The following is a 17,359-nucleotide window of genomic DNA, read 5'->3' on the forward strand; positions in this document are numbered from 1 at the left end:
CTCCTGCTGTTTCTTTATATAGCTTTGTACTGTGATCTGCTTTATACAGTACTGATTTAAAGTTGTCATACCGGGTTTCTCATCTTGTGGGCTGTGTTTACTCATTGTGAAAACTGCTGCTTGAAGGCAAAACACTGTAATGTAATCTTGACAAGTATCTTGTTGCTTTTGTGGGGAGGGCATCAATATTACTGCATTTAGTTCAGTTTTGGGGAATGTGTAACAATCTCACCATTGCTTATTTCCCTTTTCCTGAGAGGTTTCACCTTGCATAAGGGTGATGTGTAGTGTTTTGTTGTTTTTTTTTTAACATGTCTACACCTGTTTTTCATAAGGGGGGGAAGGGGAGAATATGCTGCAGCAAAGTAAGTCCAGAAAGTCGGACTGGCTGAATTCTTGCAATACTGCTACTTTGGGAAGTAGCTGTAAGCTGTGTGTTCTGCCCCAGCACCCTTTCCTTAGGAAGAACCTGAGTGTGTGGGATGTCTCTTCATCACAGTGCCAGGAAACTAGCAACTCCCTTTCCTTTTATCTGGTTCTGATTTCAGTCACACCTCATTTTCTCAATTTCTTATTGTGAGCTTGTATTTTTTGTGTCTTGGGGCTGTGCTCCTAGATGTATAATTTTCCCAAACCCTGTAATTAAGGGATTCTTGGGATTGAGGAGCTGGCAGACTTGGAGAATGCTGAAGAAAGGAAACTGAGCAGTAAGTGTTGCTGGCATTCTTGATGCCAAATGGGCTGTTGGGAAATGTCAAGGCTTCTGGTAGGCTTGTACTCAGGTGAACGCATGAGAAGCAAGGGAAAAAAACACACATGGAGGCAGAGCTGTCCTGAACTCTTTCAACACAGAGGTGTGTGTATGGGGGTACTGGGGATGGAGACTTCTCGTGTTACCACCAACTTTTTTGTCATGCAGTTTCAACTGATCTTGGGAGTTCAGCTGAATGTGTCTGGATTGCTGTTAGGGTGGATTTTCAAGGGAAATAAAAGAAGCTACACTAAGTGCTGCCAGTTCAGTTAGTGGCAGCTTTTGTCACTAGTCATGAGTACTTTCAGCAGTGTCCTTGTACCCTGTAGCTGAGGGTGCTCTTCCAGATCCACTGTAAAACTGAGACTCTGAGTCTTGTCTGACTAATATCTTTACTCCTGAATAAAAAAAGTCCTGGAGGTCCTGTCACGCTATGACCTGTGTATTGCATTATCTGTTCAGTATTTGGTGTTTGTTTGAATCCTTGCATCTTGACCCAAACTGTTGTGTACTGGTGTGTGCGTGCTGTTGAGTAGCATTCTGGGTTGTCCATATGTGTTTAGATAAATGTGCTGGGATTTGTTTCCAAAAAATACTTTTCTTATTTGTAATCTTCTAGATTGAAAGGTGCTGCAGAAATATCTGCACCTATTTATTAATCCTTCTCTTGCTGCTTATTTCCTTCCCTCTTCAGATTACATGCTTACAGTGGAGGCAGTGAAATTGAAGCCATTCTTTGTAGCAGGCCACACCTTTGAGATGACATGCAAAGTGTCTTCGAAAAACATCAAGACACCACGCTATTCTGTCCTCATTACAGCTGAGAAGCCACTAACGGATCAGTCGAATCCCAATGGAACCACTCGCATAATCTCTTTGAACCAGGACTCAGTAGTGCGGCTGGAAGACTGGACGGACCAGACTCGTGTTGATGGCGTGGTTCTGGAGAAGGTCCAGGAGAATGAGTTCCGCTACAGGATGTATCAGACACAGATTTCTGATGCTGGGCTGTATCGCTGTGTGGTGACTGCCTGGTCTCCAGGTGGTGGTGGCATGTGGCGTGAAGCAGTGAATGGCTTATCCAACCCTATCCAGATAGACTTCCAGATGTCAGGTTGGTATAGAATCTGGCAGCTGTGTGTCTAAACCAGAAAGGGAGAGAGTTCTTTGACGCTCTCCCAGTGGTTTCCCTGTCTCTGGGAAATACCTACTCTTTGGAACATGGAAGGGGTCTCCAAATGGTATGATGGCTGAGAGCTTTGCTTGACTCCTTTGGTGGTGCGTTTGTCCTTTGTGCTATTGATTGCTTACAGAAAGATGTTTAATGAATTGGCTGTAATTATAACCCCTGGGTTTTTCTTTACTAATGCAGCTTTTATGGTCCTGCAGGCTCAGAGCTGGTTCTCAGTTTGGAAAAACTGCTGCCACATTTGCCAGCTTTATCACTAGATTGCTGTTAGGTAGTGGCAGCTCTGGAAGAACATTAATACAAACTAGATTTCTGTTCCAAAACAGGCTTGATTAGCATAGCATTAAATTGCCTGAGCACACCTTCCTGTTGATGTAATTGCAGAAAATGGTCAGGTCAAGGCAATGGTAACATTTCAGCCATCTCAGCAAGTGTATCCTGCCACTGGAAGACCTTAGAGGCCCCTTGTGGCTGGACTACAAAGCTCCACAAATTGGGATGAATTTCAGTATCGGAAGTGCATCCTGTTCCTCACATCCTTGCTGAAACCCTCACCTTCAGCTGTAACATAGCCTGCCTGTTGAGATTTTTCTAGAGAAGTGTGCCTGTACTTGTATATTGTTGAGGGGAAGAAGAGGGGGACAGGGTTGGTTTGGGTCATCAGAGATGCATGTTAACACTGACTTCCTATCATGCTGTGTGGGTGGGAAGTACTGCAGAGTTGTTTTTATAATGATGGTACACTTACGAGTGAGGGGTTCATCTCGTGATTTGGTAAACCAAGCTGGTGACTTCTTGAGCGGTTTTGAAGAGCTCTCGGTGTAGCCGAAAGGTGCATCCTATGTTGGAGCTCTCTAGTTAGCTGCTTTATCTCAGATCTTCTGCACTCCCCCATTCCTGTTCACAAGCAACAGCTTGGGAGAAGGTCTCTCCTCACATCCTTTGTTCTTCATGTGAGTTACTCTGCTTATAACAGTGGGGCTTGTAGGGTTTTTAGAAGATGTGTCTGTGACTAGGCAAGAGCAGCCTGACTTCTGGTTGTATCCATAACTAAAGTAATCTTTCTCTACGAGGTGATTTCTAAAAACTGAACTTCCTTATACTAGGCACACTGAGAAAAGGACAAGGGCTGAGCGTAGGGGGACAGCCTTGCAATGAAGACATCACTTTGTAAGAAGCTTTGAAACGTAGCATCCTGATACAAACCCTAATGAAGATGCAGCCTGACCTAAGCTGGTGAGAGAGAGGATGTTGACTCAGCTCAATGCTTCTCTCAGTTCTAGGTAATTTCTGGTTGGCTTTTTGTTTAGTTTTATGGTAAGTTACTGTTCTGAAAATAATCTGTTAGTTGCCCCATGTTCCAAATGCCTCTTAGAGCGGCACTATCACAGCTGAATATTGCTGTAGATTTGTTGTCTTCTCAAGATGGTTTAATGTGCTATAGTTTTAGCCTTATTACTCTTGATATCTGGGTCAGACACAGTGGGAGAGCAGCATTTGCAAAGGGGTGATGCAAGAAACCAGCAGGAATGAAATCTGTCCCAAACCCCTCCCCTCCAAGCTCTTAAGTGGAGGCTTTCCTGCACAAGTGGTGGTTGGTGACTCTCCCAACATTGCTCGCGATATGTCACTTTGAACTCCAATGCGAAAAGTTTGGCAGCATGCTATTAATATCCGTGGTTCAGAGGGAAACCTATGAGCTATGCAAGGGAGGAAAGTACGCATGTTGCAGTCTTGACTTTTTGCTGTTACCCTCTACTCCCAGCCTCTTCACCCGGATAGGATTTCTGGCGCATAGAGCGAAGAAAGGGAGGCAGCCTGTAACACTGCCCTGGGAATGTGTGAATTCCAGTAGCAAGGCTGGAGCAGGGGGAGGGATGGTCCTGAAGCCCTGTCAGCCTTTCATTCTTTACAAAAGAATGAAGAGAGAAATGAGATCCCAGGCACAATTTACTGGAGACCTATTTCCCAAAATAATCTTGGCACGTAGCAAAATCTGGCTTGAAATACCTTCCTTTCTTCAACTGGTGGATGAACTTTGTGTCCTTCAGTTGTTACTCGGATATCCTTGCTGGACATTCATATCTGGGCATGATGAGGACATGTGATGAGCACAGTTAGAATGGACTAACTGTGGAATTATTATTTGGAATCAGGTATACAAGACAGACGATGTTCTGTGGGTGTGTTACTTTGGTTTTGTTTGCTGAGGTGTACTGTCTGATGCAAACTGTGACTGAGTCAGGGAGCCAGAGGTAAATGGCAAAGTTGTGGAGCAGCTATAAAAGCACAGCTCGGATATCACGCGCTTGTCTTGCATCCTGTAGTACAGGCAGCTGTCAAACTTGTTCTTCAGAAAAAGAAGCTGGTGCCAGATTTTCTGTAATGAGTGGTGAAAGGCAGAACTGCTGAGGTAGCTAGTGGTTTCTAGGGAGAATGAGAGGCTTCCCAAAATTGGAGGGAAGATACTAACAGGAAAAGGTCAGAAAAAGCAGAGGGGCATGCCGCTCTCCAGGTAACTGTAAAAGCTGGGGAGCACTGCTCTACTAAATCCTGAGTTAAATGAGTGATGAGTAGCTTATGAGTGTGTTTGCCCCTAATAGTGCAATTGACTCGTTAACAGTTTTCTTGACTTTTGGGGTTCTCAAAGTGTAACAGGCATTTTAACTGTGGCCGTTGGGGGGGGCATATAATAAGGCAGTACAATTTCGAAAAATAGAAGGTATTCCAGTCTCCTCCCTACTTTGAAAGCTTGGACTTTATAGCATTTTTCAGCTTGCACCATGAGGGATGAAGTGGGGAGGTGATCAATATGGAAGCAGCATTTTCAGCAGAAGGAAGCCCTTAAAGGGTTTTACATGAAGCTTTTAGTCACAGGAGGAATTTTTCTCGGTTTTTATTGATTCCTTTTTGATAGGGGGTGGGGAGGCTTGCTAGGATTGGAAATCCTTTCTTCCAATTTGACTTCCTCCCAGATCTCTGAGTTGAGTGATGTTTTTCAAGGAGGGTTTTTTGGTGTGCGTATGCATTGTGCAACGCGATCTATCTGAACGGCAGGAGGCCTGTAAGCTTTTTATATATGAGCTGGGGACTGCGCGCATGAAACTTCAGTGTTTCCTGCCACAATAGGCTTGAAATGTGGCAGTGCTCTGAAATGTTTTTCCATGAACATCTGTGGAAAATGTCTTGCTCAGATTCTTTCCATTCAAGGCAGAACTTGCTGGCTGCAAGCAGAGACCTCCTCTCTTCTTTCTCCACTTGCTGTTGCAGAGGGACGTATTTATTCCATTTGGTTAACGATCTGAAATGTTAATGTAAAGGCATTTGTTTGAAACTTCCTGTTCAAAAAATGAAATGTGGATTTTGTCCACTGAATTATAAACTGGCAGTTGTGGGGGGGTGGGGGTGGTGAGGAGGAGCCTAGTATGTCATTAGTTTTCAAATATTCAATCAATGGCAGATTGTTCTCTGCTGGATATATTTTAAGACCAGAGAGGATCTTGCGGATCCTCTGGTCTGGCCTTATGAATAATGTGGATCACTAGACTAATTTCATAAAATGAATGCCTGCTGTATGTCCAGTAGCTGTAAGCAAACTAAGCTTATTTGGGGGACAGCGGGAAGCTGTCCCATATGAAGACTTAAATATTCTTCAGTGCTTCTGTTTGGTTTTCCCAGTCTATAACAGAAGTTCGGCCATCTCTTTTTTTTCAAAGGTTGCCCAGCAATGCGAGGGACAAGAGCAGCTGCCAGTGCTTGTCTTGAAATTTTCTCTTAATTTCATTGCATCAGTTCTGCTGAAACTCAAATGCATCCTCTCTCCTCCTGAGCTATTGGATGATGTATGTGTACATAGCCTTTCTTTCAGCCTGGAACACACCTGTCTTCTGTTCCTTGCTGTTCTTCTGAAGCCAGTGTATCAAGAGTTTCTTGTAAGACTTGTGATCCTACCCACCCAACCTGAAATCTCTCACTTGTCTTCTAGTAACCTGGAGGTGTTGCTCCAGTGGCAATGCCTTTGCACTGCAAGGGCTGAGCAGCGGATGAGAGAGGCTGTCTTTTTTTCGTGCTTCCCTTTGCCTGCAGCCTTAGCTGAGCTGGCCAGCAAAAGTGGAAGTCAAATAGCTGGGAACTTGCTTGAGATCAGAGTGCTTATCTGATGCAGGCCTGTGTGCTGGTATCTGGTTCAAATGGCTCCAGCTGGCCTGCAGCTGGTTTTTTAATGCTGAGGCACCTGGTCTCTGTGAAATCCACCTGGTTTATCCTGGCATCATAAATTCTTCTGTGGCATTTGTCCTTTAATTCTATCCCTTTTACCCTGAACCTGGCAACCCAGGTTAGTGTTTAGAGTGTCTTTTACCACTATACACTCACAGGGATTTCTACAGAAGTGATTTATTTTCCTCTCCCTTGAGGGAAGCAGGGAGAAGGAAGCTTTTAATCTCATATTGAGAAGTATGTTATGAGAGAGAACCATTTGGAGCTTGGCTGTGCTCTGAGCTGGCTTCCCCCTGTGCCATTCAGCAGAGGGCCGAAAGCTCTGGAGAGGCAAAAATAAAAGAACTTTAAGGGAAGCGTCTCAATGAAATTTTCAACTCTGGATTACATCTGCATGTGAGCTCATTGCACAACAATGTATTATCATTCACTTTGGAAGAAGCTGAGATAAACTGAGAGCTGCTGAAATATGAGCTGAGTATTGATGTTGAACTTGCAATTAAAATGAAATGATGCCCTGCAATGACCCCGAGAGATACTCAGTTTCAAGAAAGGAGAATAGAAAGATTCTTAAAGGAAGGAAACCTTAATCATCAAAATGAATGAAGAGCAATACAGCAGAAACTCTTTGGCAAGAAAGGCTGGTATTTTCCAGCCACTGTTAATGGGCAGGAACGTGCTTTGTCATTGTGTGCCTCTGTGCCTGTGTGCATTAATTTGTAGCTGGAAGTAGAAACCACAGACTAAACTACTGTGGGCTTCTTCCAGTAACAGCTATTATGAGGCTTGGGGTAAAACTTTTTAGGGAACAGCTTCATGAAGAAGCAGGGAGAGGGCAGGGGGCTGGAATAGTGTGGGTGAAGGAGCTCATTATCTGGAGAAAGGCAGGTCATGGCATTCTCAGTTCAAGTGAATGATTTGGTGCTAGGGCAGATATGAGTAATATTTTGGAAGACAGAAAACTTGTGGGTTGCATCAGTTTTTTCCCCCGTTGTGGTCTGTGGTGCTGGCTGATTGCAAGTAGGGAAGCTCCATGCGGTGATTGCGGCCTCCCTGCTGGGTAATGGACTGGGCGCAGGCTTCTGGGGTAGAACAGCCTGCTCTGGATCTCTGTTGTCAGTCAGGTTCCTTGACCTTTCTCTGCTCTACTTTACTTGTCTGGAAAGTAAAGGTAACTCATGTCTGTGGGGAGACTATACCTTATTTTTGTAGAGAAGTAGTGGCTAAAATGATACAGAAAAGGCCAAAATGTCACCTAGGACCTAGGTAATTGGGATCTCTTCTGTTGTAAATCTGGATGTTAACTGGCTTTTTGTTATTCTTGCTCCTTTTCCCCTTCTTTTTCTTGCAGATTTAAGGTGGTGTCGCGGTTTAACCCCAGCCAGCAACTAAGCACCACACAGCCACTCGCTCACCCTCCCTTCCCTCCCGTGCCCCCCCGGTGGGATGGGGGAAAGAATCGGAAGAGCAAAAGTAAGAAAACTCATGGGTTGAGATAGGAACAGTTTAATAATTGAAATAATAGAATAATAATAATAAAATTGTAAAGAAAAGTAGAACAACGAGAGAGAGAGAGAAGAGCAAAACCCGGGGGGGGTGGGGGGGGGGAAAGTGATGCAACTGCTCACCACCCGCTGACCAATGCCCAACCAGTCCCTGAGCAGTGATCGCTCCCCCCTGGCCAACTGCCCCCAGTTTCTATACTGAGCATGACGTCACACGGTATGGGATATCCCAGATATGGCCAGTTTGGGTCAGCTGTCCTGGCTGTGCCCCCTCCCAGCTTCTCGTCTGGATCTTTGGATAGTTGTTCATTGTTCAGGTCATCATAAATCACCTCCAGCACAACTAATTCTCTCAGAAACTGGATACCCTTTTCCATGGTGGCCCACTTGCTTGGGCGACATATGACATCTTCCTTAAAGGGATACCTTTCCTTCACACTTGACAGGAGTCGCCTCCAAAGGCTGAGGATACGTGTCCCTTTTCCAATTGCTTTGTCAATGCCCCCTTCCCTAGAAAGGGATCCCAGCTGCTTGGCTTCCCTACCCTCTAATTCCAGGCTACTGGCCCCATTATCCCAGCATCGGAGCAGCCAGGTGACAATATGCTCACCTGGACGGCGGCTGAAATCTTTTCGTATATCTCGCAGCTCACTCAGGGATAGAGATCGGGTGGTCACTGCCTCGTTTATGAGTTCTTCCTCTTCCTCCTCCCCGATCAGCGGCCGGCTCTCCTCCTCCCGTTCTCGTGATGGCCCTTCTCCAGGGTACTCGTACAGTTCTTCCTCCGGTTCCCTTTTAGAAGAAGCTTCTTCCTCCCTTACTAAACGAGCCGACTTCCGCTTCCAAAATTTCTTCTTGTGTACAGGGGCGACTGATACCGGCACAGGCTCGTTCTTTGGTTCAGCCACAGGGCGTGTTGCTGGGGTTGGAGTGGCCGCAGTGCAAGTGCATGTCACCGGAGTCTGAGTGGCCGCAGTGCATGTCGCTGGGGTTGGAGTGGCTGCAGTGCATGTCGCCGGGGTTGGAGTGGCCGCAGTGCAAGTGCATGTCACCGGAGTCTGAGTGGCTGCAGGGCCTGTTGCCGGGGTTGGAGTGGCCGCAGTGCAAGTGCATGTCACCGGAGTCTGAGTGGCCGCAGGGCCTGTTGCCGGGGTTTCAGTGGCTGCACGGCATGTCACTGGGGTCGGAGTGGCCGCAGGGCGCGTTGCCCGGGTCTGAGTGGCCGCAGTGCGTGTCGTTTTACTGTCAGAGCCAGAGACCTTCTCTTCCCTTTGAGGGTACTGAATGGTGTTGAACAGGGCTCGGTAGGCATGGGCCAGGCCCCAGCACGTTGCAATGATCTGCATCTCTCTGGAGTTGCCAGGGTGACAGCATACTTTTTCCAAATATTCTACTAACTTTTCAGGATTCTGCACTTGCTCAGGGGTGAAGTTCCAAAACACTGGGGGTGCCCATTGGCCTAGGTACTTGCCCATCTTGTCCCACACACCCTGCCACTCATAATTATTCAGCCTTGGGGCAGATCTCTGGATGATATTCTTAAATTGCTTACCAACTTTAGACAAAACCAAAACAATATTCCCAAGAAGTATTAATAGAAGTATCTTAACTGCCCAAGGATGCTCAAAATACTGAAAAATTACTGTAATGAAGGAGGAAACATCATAGAAGAAGGTAGTGACCCTGCCATTCTGTATTTCCTCCGAAAAAAAACTCTCAGAAAAGTTACTGCAATTGCTAGTTGTCTCCACGAAATGGTATCCATGGTACAGTAATGGCTTCATTGCGAAGTTTACATACCACAGAAACGTCAAGGTCAATGTTCTAAAAACAAACCTCACAAGCGAGACATTACTATTCACTGCAGACCACAGCAAACTGCAAAACCCAACACCAATCTTTAACATGTACAGCAGGAAAAAGAGCGCGATGCAGATTATACAAATTAAAATCGAGAACAGAGAAACCAACATTGTGACCCACAACTACTAACAGATATAAGTTCCTTAATACACTCCGGTTAATCTGTTATTATCTCAAACCCTTCGAGCCCCACGTTGGGCGCCAAAAAGGACTGTCGTGGTTTAATTTCAGTCGGCAACTAAGCACCACGCAGCCGCTCGCTCACTCCCCCCCACCCGGTGGGATGGGGGAGAGAATTGGAAGAGCACAAGTGAGAAAAACTCGTGGGTTGAGATAAAAACAGTTTAATAATTGAAATAAAATGATAATAATATGATAATAATAATAATACACAAAACAAGTGATGCACAGTACAATTGCTCACCACCCGCCGACCGATGCCCAGCCAGTCCCCGAGCAGCGGCCCCCCTGGCCAGCTTTCCCCAGTTTATGTACTGAGCATGACGTCACATGGTATGGAATGTCCCTTTGGCCAGTTTGGCTGTGCCCCCTCCCAGCTTCTTGTGCACCTCCAGCCTTCTCAGTCGGTAGAGCATGGGAAGCTGAAAAGTCCTTGGCTAGTGTAAGCATTACCTAGCAACAACTAAAACATCGGTGCATTATCAACTTTGTTCTCATCCTAAATCCAAAACACCATACCAGCTACTAGAAAGGAAATTAACTCTATCCCTGCCGAAACCAGGACACTAGTGTAAGCACTGCTTAGCAACAACTAAAACATGGGTGTGTTACCACATTATCCTCATGCTAAATCCAAAACACAGCACTGTACCAGCTACTAGGAAGAAAATTAACTCTATCCCAGCTGAAACCAGGACAGGTGTTTGGATTACTGAGTCGGGAAGGACAGCAGGGAAATGGGATGACATCAGGTAAATAGGGCTCAGGATTTTTTTATTTTTCTCCACTATGTAAATCCCTAAGCTGAATAGATAAACTCAATAAACTTGAACTCCTCCTTTCCACCCTGCAGCCTGTTCAGTGTGAATCTGAGCACAAAGTAATAAACCAAATTTGGTGCAGCTTATAAACACTTCTTCCTTTCATTTACATACGTGGAAGAATTTGTAATACACTTTCTAGCTGAAAAGTATATCACTATAGGATTTGGATCCTGGAGTTTCCTTCCTGGGTTGCATGAAATCAATGGTTTGAGCAATGAGATCTGCCATAAAAGGGGAAATTCAGAAGAAATTACACCAAACAGGTCCTGATCCTGGAACCTGGTTTCTCTTTAAGCACTTCTAGATTTGTACTAGTAAACTTCTAACCTCAGTTTCTTCACTTTCTGTTTAAAATTATATAGTGTTTTTCAAGCATTCAGAAGTTGAGAAATGCTCTGAAAACTCTTTTTATTCCTATCTGTACTGCAGATGCTGTAACTGTAATTGTTATTACTTTAATAAAGAAGAAAACTTCTTTTAGGGGTTGTATCTAAGCTTACATATGGTCTTACTATAGTGAGAAAAAGAGATTTTGACTTAGTTTAAATCAAAGGTCTCAGCAGAAGATGGCAATTTAGGGGAAGGTTGATGCTTAGCTCTTAGAATTGGGAATGCTGGTTGGTTTTGTAAATCTGTGCTCTTTAGTTTCCAAATTAGCTGAGGTTATGACACTTATCTGCAGATCTGAAGTTATTAAAATCCAATTATTTCTCAGCTTTCAAGCTCCTGAGCAGCTTTCCTACACTTAACTTTGCTTTGTTCTTGATGAGCTTTACAGGTCATGCTTGATCTGTCAACTCTGCAATTGAAACTAAATTCTGGTTTGTTTATTCTTCCGAGTGACCAATAGGTGCCAATAACAGTATTTCAAACTGTTAAATCCAGGTGGCAAGGTGAGCAAAGCCACATCATCTGTTATCTGTAGAGTTCTATTTTTCTCAGTGTTAATGTAGCATGAACTCAGATCTCATCGAAGGAGAGTTCACGTCGCCTCCCCAGCCCTTCCTGTGACACTGCAAGTGCTTGAGCGTGGCGATGCTGAGACCCAATAGTTGGTGTCCTCAGTGTCTACTGGGAGTTGCCTGTTACCACATGCCTGCCTCTGTAAGCTTGGGGTTGAGGGTTTTTTTTGGTGTGGTGGGGTTTTTTGTGTTTGGGGTTTTTTTGTCTTGGAGGGTAAAAACTTAAGAAAAGCACTTGAGGGTTTTGTGCTAAGCCCTGCTTGGTGGAGTCTAGATCCAGGGCTTCTTGAATACTGCGGTGTGATCGTAATGGGGGAAAAAAAACCCAACAGGATCTACACTTTGCAGAAGGTTTTTGTGGCATGTTTGTGACCTCTTGGGAGGTCCTCAGAAGACTTGAAAATGTGTCTGGAAGCATCCCATGTTTGCTCTGGTGCTGTTTTTTGCCCAGGTGCTTTTCTTGAGCCTGCAGTAAAGCATATGTCCGGTTAGGGAAGGTGATGGTTTTGCTTGTAACCCACTAACAAACACTGGTTTGCTGCTGCTTTTGTTTGAGATTGGCATGCAGCTCATTCCTGCTTCTCTCATCCAGTTGCCAGACAGGTTCAGCTAAAGCCAGAGTAAATTGTTTAAGCTGGGGACATCAATCAGGCAAGTTATAATCAGGTTAAAAGCATTGGTCAGTTTGGTTTTTTAGAATAAAACCAAACAAAACCAAGACCAGAACCCTTTTATAGAGAAGGGCGGCATGCAGATGACTTTTAATGAGGGAGTAGAGCTGTGTTGTCAGCTTCTGTGAATCTTTCTCAGGCTGTGTAGCGACTACAACTCTGACTCAAGTGTACCTTATGGTGGAGGGTAGGGGATTAAATGGTCTTTGTGGTCCAGCTCAGGGCTAATGGGTCTCTGTTCAAAACAGCCTCCTGCCTTTTCAGGTTTGATAGTGTGTGTGGGGGAAATCTACGAAGATGCTTTATTCTGTCCTTTCATGCCTGAGGGCCATGGCCCCATGGGCAGAAGGCCTGAGATACTTCCAAAGAAGAAAGATGCTCCTCCTAGGAAGTTGCAACTACACAGTTTTCAAGACTGAACTAAGAAACCTGCACTGTAATGAAGCTTGCTTAGGTTTAAAAAAATAAAAAATAATTGTTTTCCCTCTTCAGCTGGAGAGGGAAGAGCACAACCCCTGACTCATCTCTCGACTCCTTGTTGAAATCCAGCTGTTCTAACACAGGACAATGATTTCTCCCTGAAGGTACAGAAGGTAATCTGCAGTAGATATACCCTAGTAGGAAAATAACCAAAGGGAAGTACGATCATAAAATGACAGAGCAGCTGCTGCCTAGTAGCCACCTTACTGCCCAGGAAGCTTTGACTCTTCATGTGGGAGACAGGGTAGAGATGCACTTGGTGACCCAGAACTGAAGAGTATGTAGGGAGTGCTGCATTGCCATGATATCTGGCCTTTTCTGGCTGAGTTACCAAACAAGCTTAGCTTTTACCCTTGTGTGACATTCAATGGCCAGGAGTGCTCAGACTCCACTCTGCATTAGTGGTTTGTTGGCATGCCAGGGTTTGAAGCCAGTGTCTGTTCAATGCAGTAGATGCTTGGACTTTCAAGCTAGAAATAAGGCCTGAAAAGTCCTGTCTGTATGCACCCTCTGTCCTTCCTTGTTTACCCTGCCAGGGCAGGGGTAAGGCAGCCCATCCTTAGCCTGACAAAGTTGGGATCATGCAGTTCATCTCCCTTGCTCAATCCCTGCCAGCGTCTAGGCAGGACAGAGCCTGTTTGCTGGAGTAGAGCATGTCCCATATTCCTGACATGATGTCACCTCACTCACTGCTGGGGCTTAGCATAGATCCTGAGCTATAGACAGTACCAGGATTATTATGGTGCCGTTTTGTCTTTGATCAGTGCAACAGAGGGTATGTGCTGGGAATGCAGGGATGTTCCTGGCAGATTTTGACAGTCTCTTTGCTTCTGTTGCTCTGACAGTTCACACACAGCTTGAGACTTTTCTGGTTACAGTTGGCTGGAGTGCCCTGGTCCATGCTGCCTTTAGTCCCCTAGGACCTTGAACTTCTGTCTGCACAACTCCAAAGAAAATGATGGAAAATGTCTTGTTTTATCTGAAGAAGAATAATCAAATAGGCTGCAAGGGGAGTATGGTTGGGGGGTGTGTGTGTGTGTGGGGGGGAATGTCAGGAAACGGACTGAATTCACACAGAAGGAGTTTGGATAGAGGCTGAGGAAGCAATCAGATTAATCTCTCTCCGTTTCCCCAGAAAAGGATCCCATCATGCTGAGCTTAAGTTAGGGCTGCAGGCTGCTCGTGAAGTCACTACGTGAACAGCCGAACTTCAGAGCATTCTGGGTCTCTTATTTCCTTAAATATGTTCTAGCATAAGCATGTAGGAGTCTCAGCTGGTAGTCCACATGTAACCTCTATTGCATCTCTACCACCCTCTTATCCTTGCTTGGTGGGGTAACTTGCAATCTTAATTTTTAATAGAGAGGACTTCTAGTGTCAAAATGGATACAAACCTCTGGGATTATATGTCTACATACTACCCTTGTGTACAAAGTACAACTGCTTCTGGGGCAGAGAAGAGGGCTGTAAGAAATTTATGGTATAACAAAGAGCAGCACATTGTGCCCAGTGGAAATTGTGGGGGGAATTTTGGAAGCCATGGAAGTAATTATTGCGTTATAATTGGAATTCATGTCTTGGTGTGCTGTGTAATCTCTGCTGACCAAAACAAGCCAGGCCCTTGTAGTCTAGAATAGTTTCACCAAAAATGACAGCTCTAGCTTCATGGCACATCCAAGTTTCTTTCCAGAACCTCAGTCTGGAAGTGATGTGATAAGTGTGTGCGGTGTGGTGAGTTATTAGCATAGCGTTCCACAGAAACCTGTTGGGAGGGCAAGGGACAAGTGGGTTGTCTTGGATGATTTCCTTAAATGTTCTCCGTCAAAAGCATTGTTTGCCACTGATCTTCAGTGGATTTGAAATTTACAGTTCCTGTACTAAAATAGTAGCATGTAAGAGTGGAGGAGGGCAAATCTTCCAACAGCTTTTCTTTCTTCCCAAACTACCTTTCTATGTTGTTGCTGCTGCTGTCCCAGAGGTAGCTAAGCCAGGTAATGATAGCAGCTAATGGAGTCCAGTGGCGGTAAAAAGGATTACTTCTTAATCTGAGTCCCAAGTTCCTTCTTGGGTTCCCTGGCCCCTTCCCCCAAAGCCATCCTGGAGGCCACCATTAGCATCAGCTTTCCTCCTACTCATCTCCTTCGCCTTGTTTAGTAGAAAAATCACTAAGGGTATTTTACGCATTCTTCAGTTTCTGCCCTGTGAAATAGAGGGTACTAGCGATGTTGGTATATCTGGGGAGTTGTGGTTTTGTTAATTTTGCACCAGAGATGCAGTTGTTGTCAAAATTTGGGAGAGTTTTGTTTTTTAACTTATGTACCTCAGAAGTCAAACACCACGTTATCATGGTGTCTGAGCATTTTATTAACAGCCTAATGGTTTTCACCAATATCATCACCACTTTGCAACTGAAGGAGTTACTGTACCCTTGGGCTTTGAAACATCATCTACAGAAGAAGCTATCTGTGGCAGAGCCTGAAGGAAAACCCACAGAAAAGTGTTATCAGATGCACTTGTATTGTCCGTGTTTCAGTTCCGTAGCAGAACCATGTGTATTGTTAAAATACTGGTTTGCTCTAACTTGAATTCCTATTGACAGCCTCAGCCAAAAAGATCCATGCTGGATTAGCCTGAAGACCTGAACTCTCATGCTCTTAAAGGAGTCATCAGTGGAAGACGGGCTCCTTTTGTGCAGGACAGTAGACGGCAGACTTGGGCAGCAGCCTCTGTGTTGGCTGACAGGTCTGGCAGTTTGGGTACTTTCTCTTAGTGAGGAATTAATGGCTAAAAATGGATAACTATTTTGCGAAAACTTAGATGATTGCTTAGATAGAGCTTTGTCTCCACAAACTAGCAGAGAATACTTCAAAAACATGCAAGAAAGGTTTTGGACACTGAAGAAAAGCCTGTCATGAATAATTGTGGTTACTCTTTTCTAGGTCCTGTGTTTAATGTCTCAGTGCATTCTGACAACCCGACGATTTACCAGGGTGAACTGGCAGATTTGCTGTGTATCGTCACAATGGAAGGAATGGCACTTGAGCCAGGTATTTTGGCAAAATTATTTTACTTGTAACTCATTTGCTTTCACCAGGCAGAATAATACCAGCTGTTACAACTCTACGTCCTTTGAATGAGGCTGGAGAATTGAGAACCAGCATTGAAAATCCTATAGCACTAGATAAATACAGGAGAGCATGTTTGTTTTACACAGCCCAATTTAAAACAAGGTTTTTTGTTTCACATTCTGAGGGGAGGGGAAAAAAGTGTTCTTACTGCTAAACCCCACTGTGCCATCTGTACCAACCGACCCTGCAGCTGGCAGTCTCAGCCTAAAACCACTAGATGGGCCATGAAAACTATTCCTGTTTCCTTTAATTGGAAAGGAGGTCCATTGGCAAAACCGGTTAAGAGAAAATGGTCATCTGTAAACAAATCTTAAAGTCACTTGGCCAGTCAGCTTCATGCTTCAGAGTGAATTTAAGGCTTAATGTAAATCTGAAAATCACAGTAATTGACTACTGCAGCCTCAATGCCAAAAATGAATGTTTATTGATGATGCCTTCAGAGGTGAGCCTCATTTTTTGTGTGGAAGAAAGAAACACAGTACCTAATTGCTGTGAAAAGGTAGCAGACACTTTAAAGGCAAATTTTTATGAAGAGCTGAAAAGTTCAGAGAATTGCTCAAAACCTAGCTGCTTGCCAAGCATTGCCTGAACTGCTTTTCATCAAAATGCTGTGACAATAACTCTGGTTATTATACCCAAAATTTGGGTTCGGAGTGAGTTTAGTTTTTTTAAAGTAATTCTCTCTCTATATATGAATATAAAAATGTATTTAAAGTAAATCTATAAATATGTATGTAAATATAAATATATAAATGTATATACCTAAATATAAAGATTTCATGATTCATGCGAAACTTAGAAATCTACGTGTAAGCCACTACAAAAGAGGTGCTGTGCAGAAAATATTAGTTATAATGTAATGATGATTAATAATGCTCATAATGCTGATGAGATGAAGTACCAAGCTTAGTAAAGGCCCATCACTTTGAAATTCCAAGATGTCTGTTCTACATTAAATCTGAGTGTAGCGGGGAAGCAATTTGCTAGATTACAGTTGTGTGCTGCCTGTGAAAAAATGATAGAAGTCTGTGGATTGTATTATTGAAATGCTTAGTAGGGAGGAAAAGCTGAGTAAACTTTATTGCTGTCAAAAGATTCATAGTCTGGGATATTGGACACAGTAAGCAGCGACGTATGCCTGTATGTACACCTCAGTCTGTCCTGTGGTTTCTGCTCAGCAGGAGGCCTCTTCTAAGTTGAGGTGTGCCCAAGCTCTTACAGGTATTGTTGCGAGGCAGTACCCAAAGCAGCTGGTGTCCTTTGCAAAGCAATAATTGCTGGCAGGGAGCACCTGCCGCTTCTGCTGGTGTTCGACAGCTAAAATAAGCTTGGGGTTGCCTTGTGAAAGAGGCCTCAGCATCCCTGACTCACTTAAAACTTGAAAAGAGGCCAGTTAGTAACAGTGGGGCTCTCCTGTTAGTGCTCCGCTGCAGTTGGGTTTGTGATGGTTTTTTGTGTGTTTGGTAGCTTGAGACTGGGAGAAGCACTGACAAGATAAGGATAATTAATCAAAGGGATCGAAGTGAAAAGGTGTCCTCTTCGAGGAGCTGCACATCAGCACAATTCAGTTTTAACTAGGCAACTTCAT

At 44.4% G+C, this 17,359-nt stretch overlaps 1 protein-coding gene across 3 annotated transcripts in view; it reads left to right on the top strand.

The window, feature by feature from the left end:
- Positions 1 to 17,359, top strand: part of PTGFRN (prostaglandin F2 receptor inhibitor) — a 72,899-nt gene that overhangs the window by 45,074 nt on the left and 10,466 nt on the right. For 2 of the 3 annotated variants that reach the window (XM_076351490.1, XM_076351503.1), the window contains 2 exons: positions 1,446 to 1,865; positions 15,583 to 15,690. In XM_076351490.1, the coding sequence (XP_076207605.1) occupies positions 1,446 to 1,865; positions 15,583 to 15,690 (528 nt within the window). The remainder of the gene's footprint in view (positions 1 to 1,445; positions 1,866 to 15,582; positions 15,691 to 17,359) is intronic. The other variant, XM_076351495.1, reaches the window with a different exon arrangement.

Source organism: Aptenodytes patagonicus, chromosome 1 (assembly GCF_965638725.1).
Source record: "Aptenodytes patagonicus chromosome 1, bAptPat1.pri.cur, whole genome shotgun sequence".
NCBI lineage: Eukaryota > Metazoa > Chordata > Aves > Sphenisciformes > Spheniscidae > Aptenodytes > Aptenodytes patagonicus.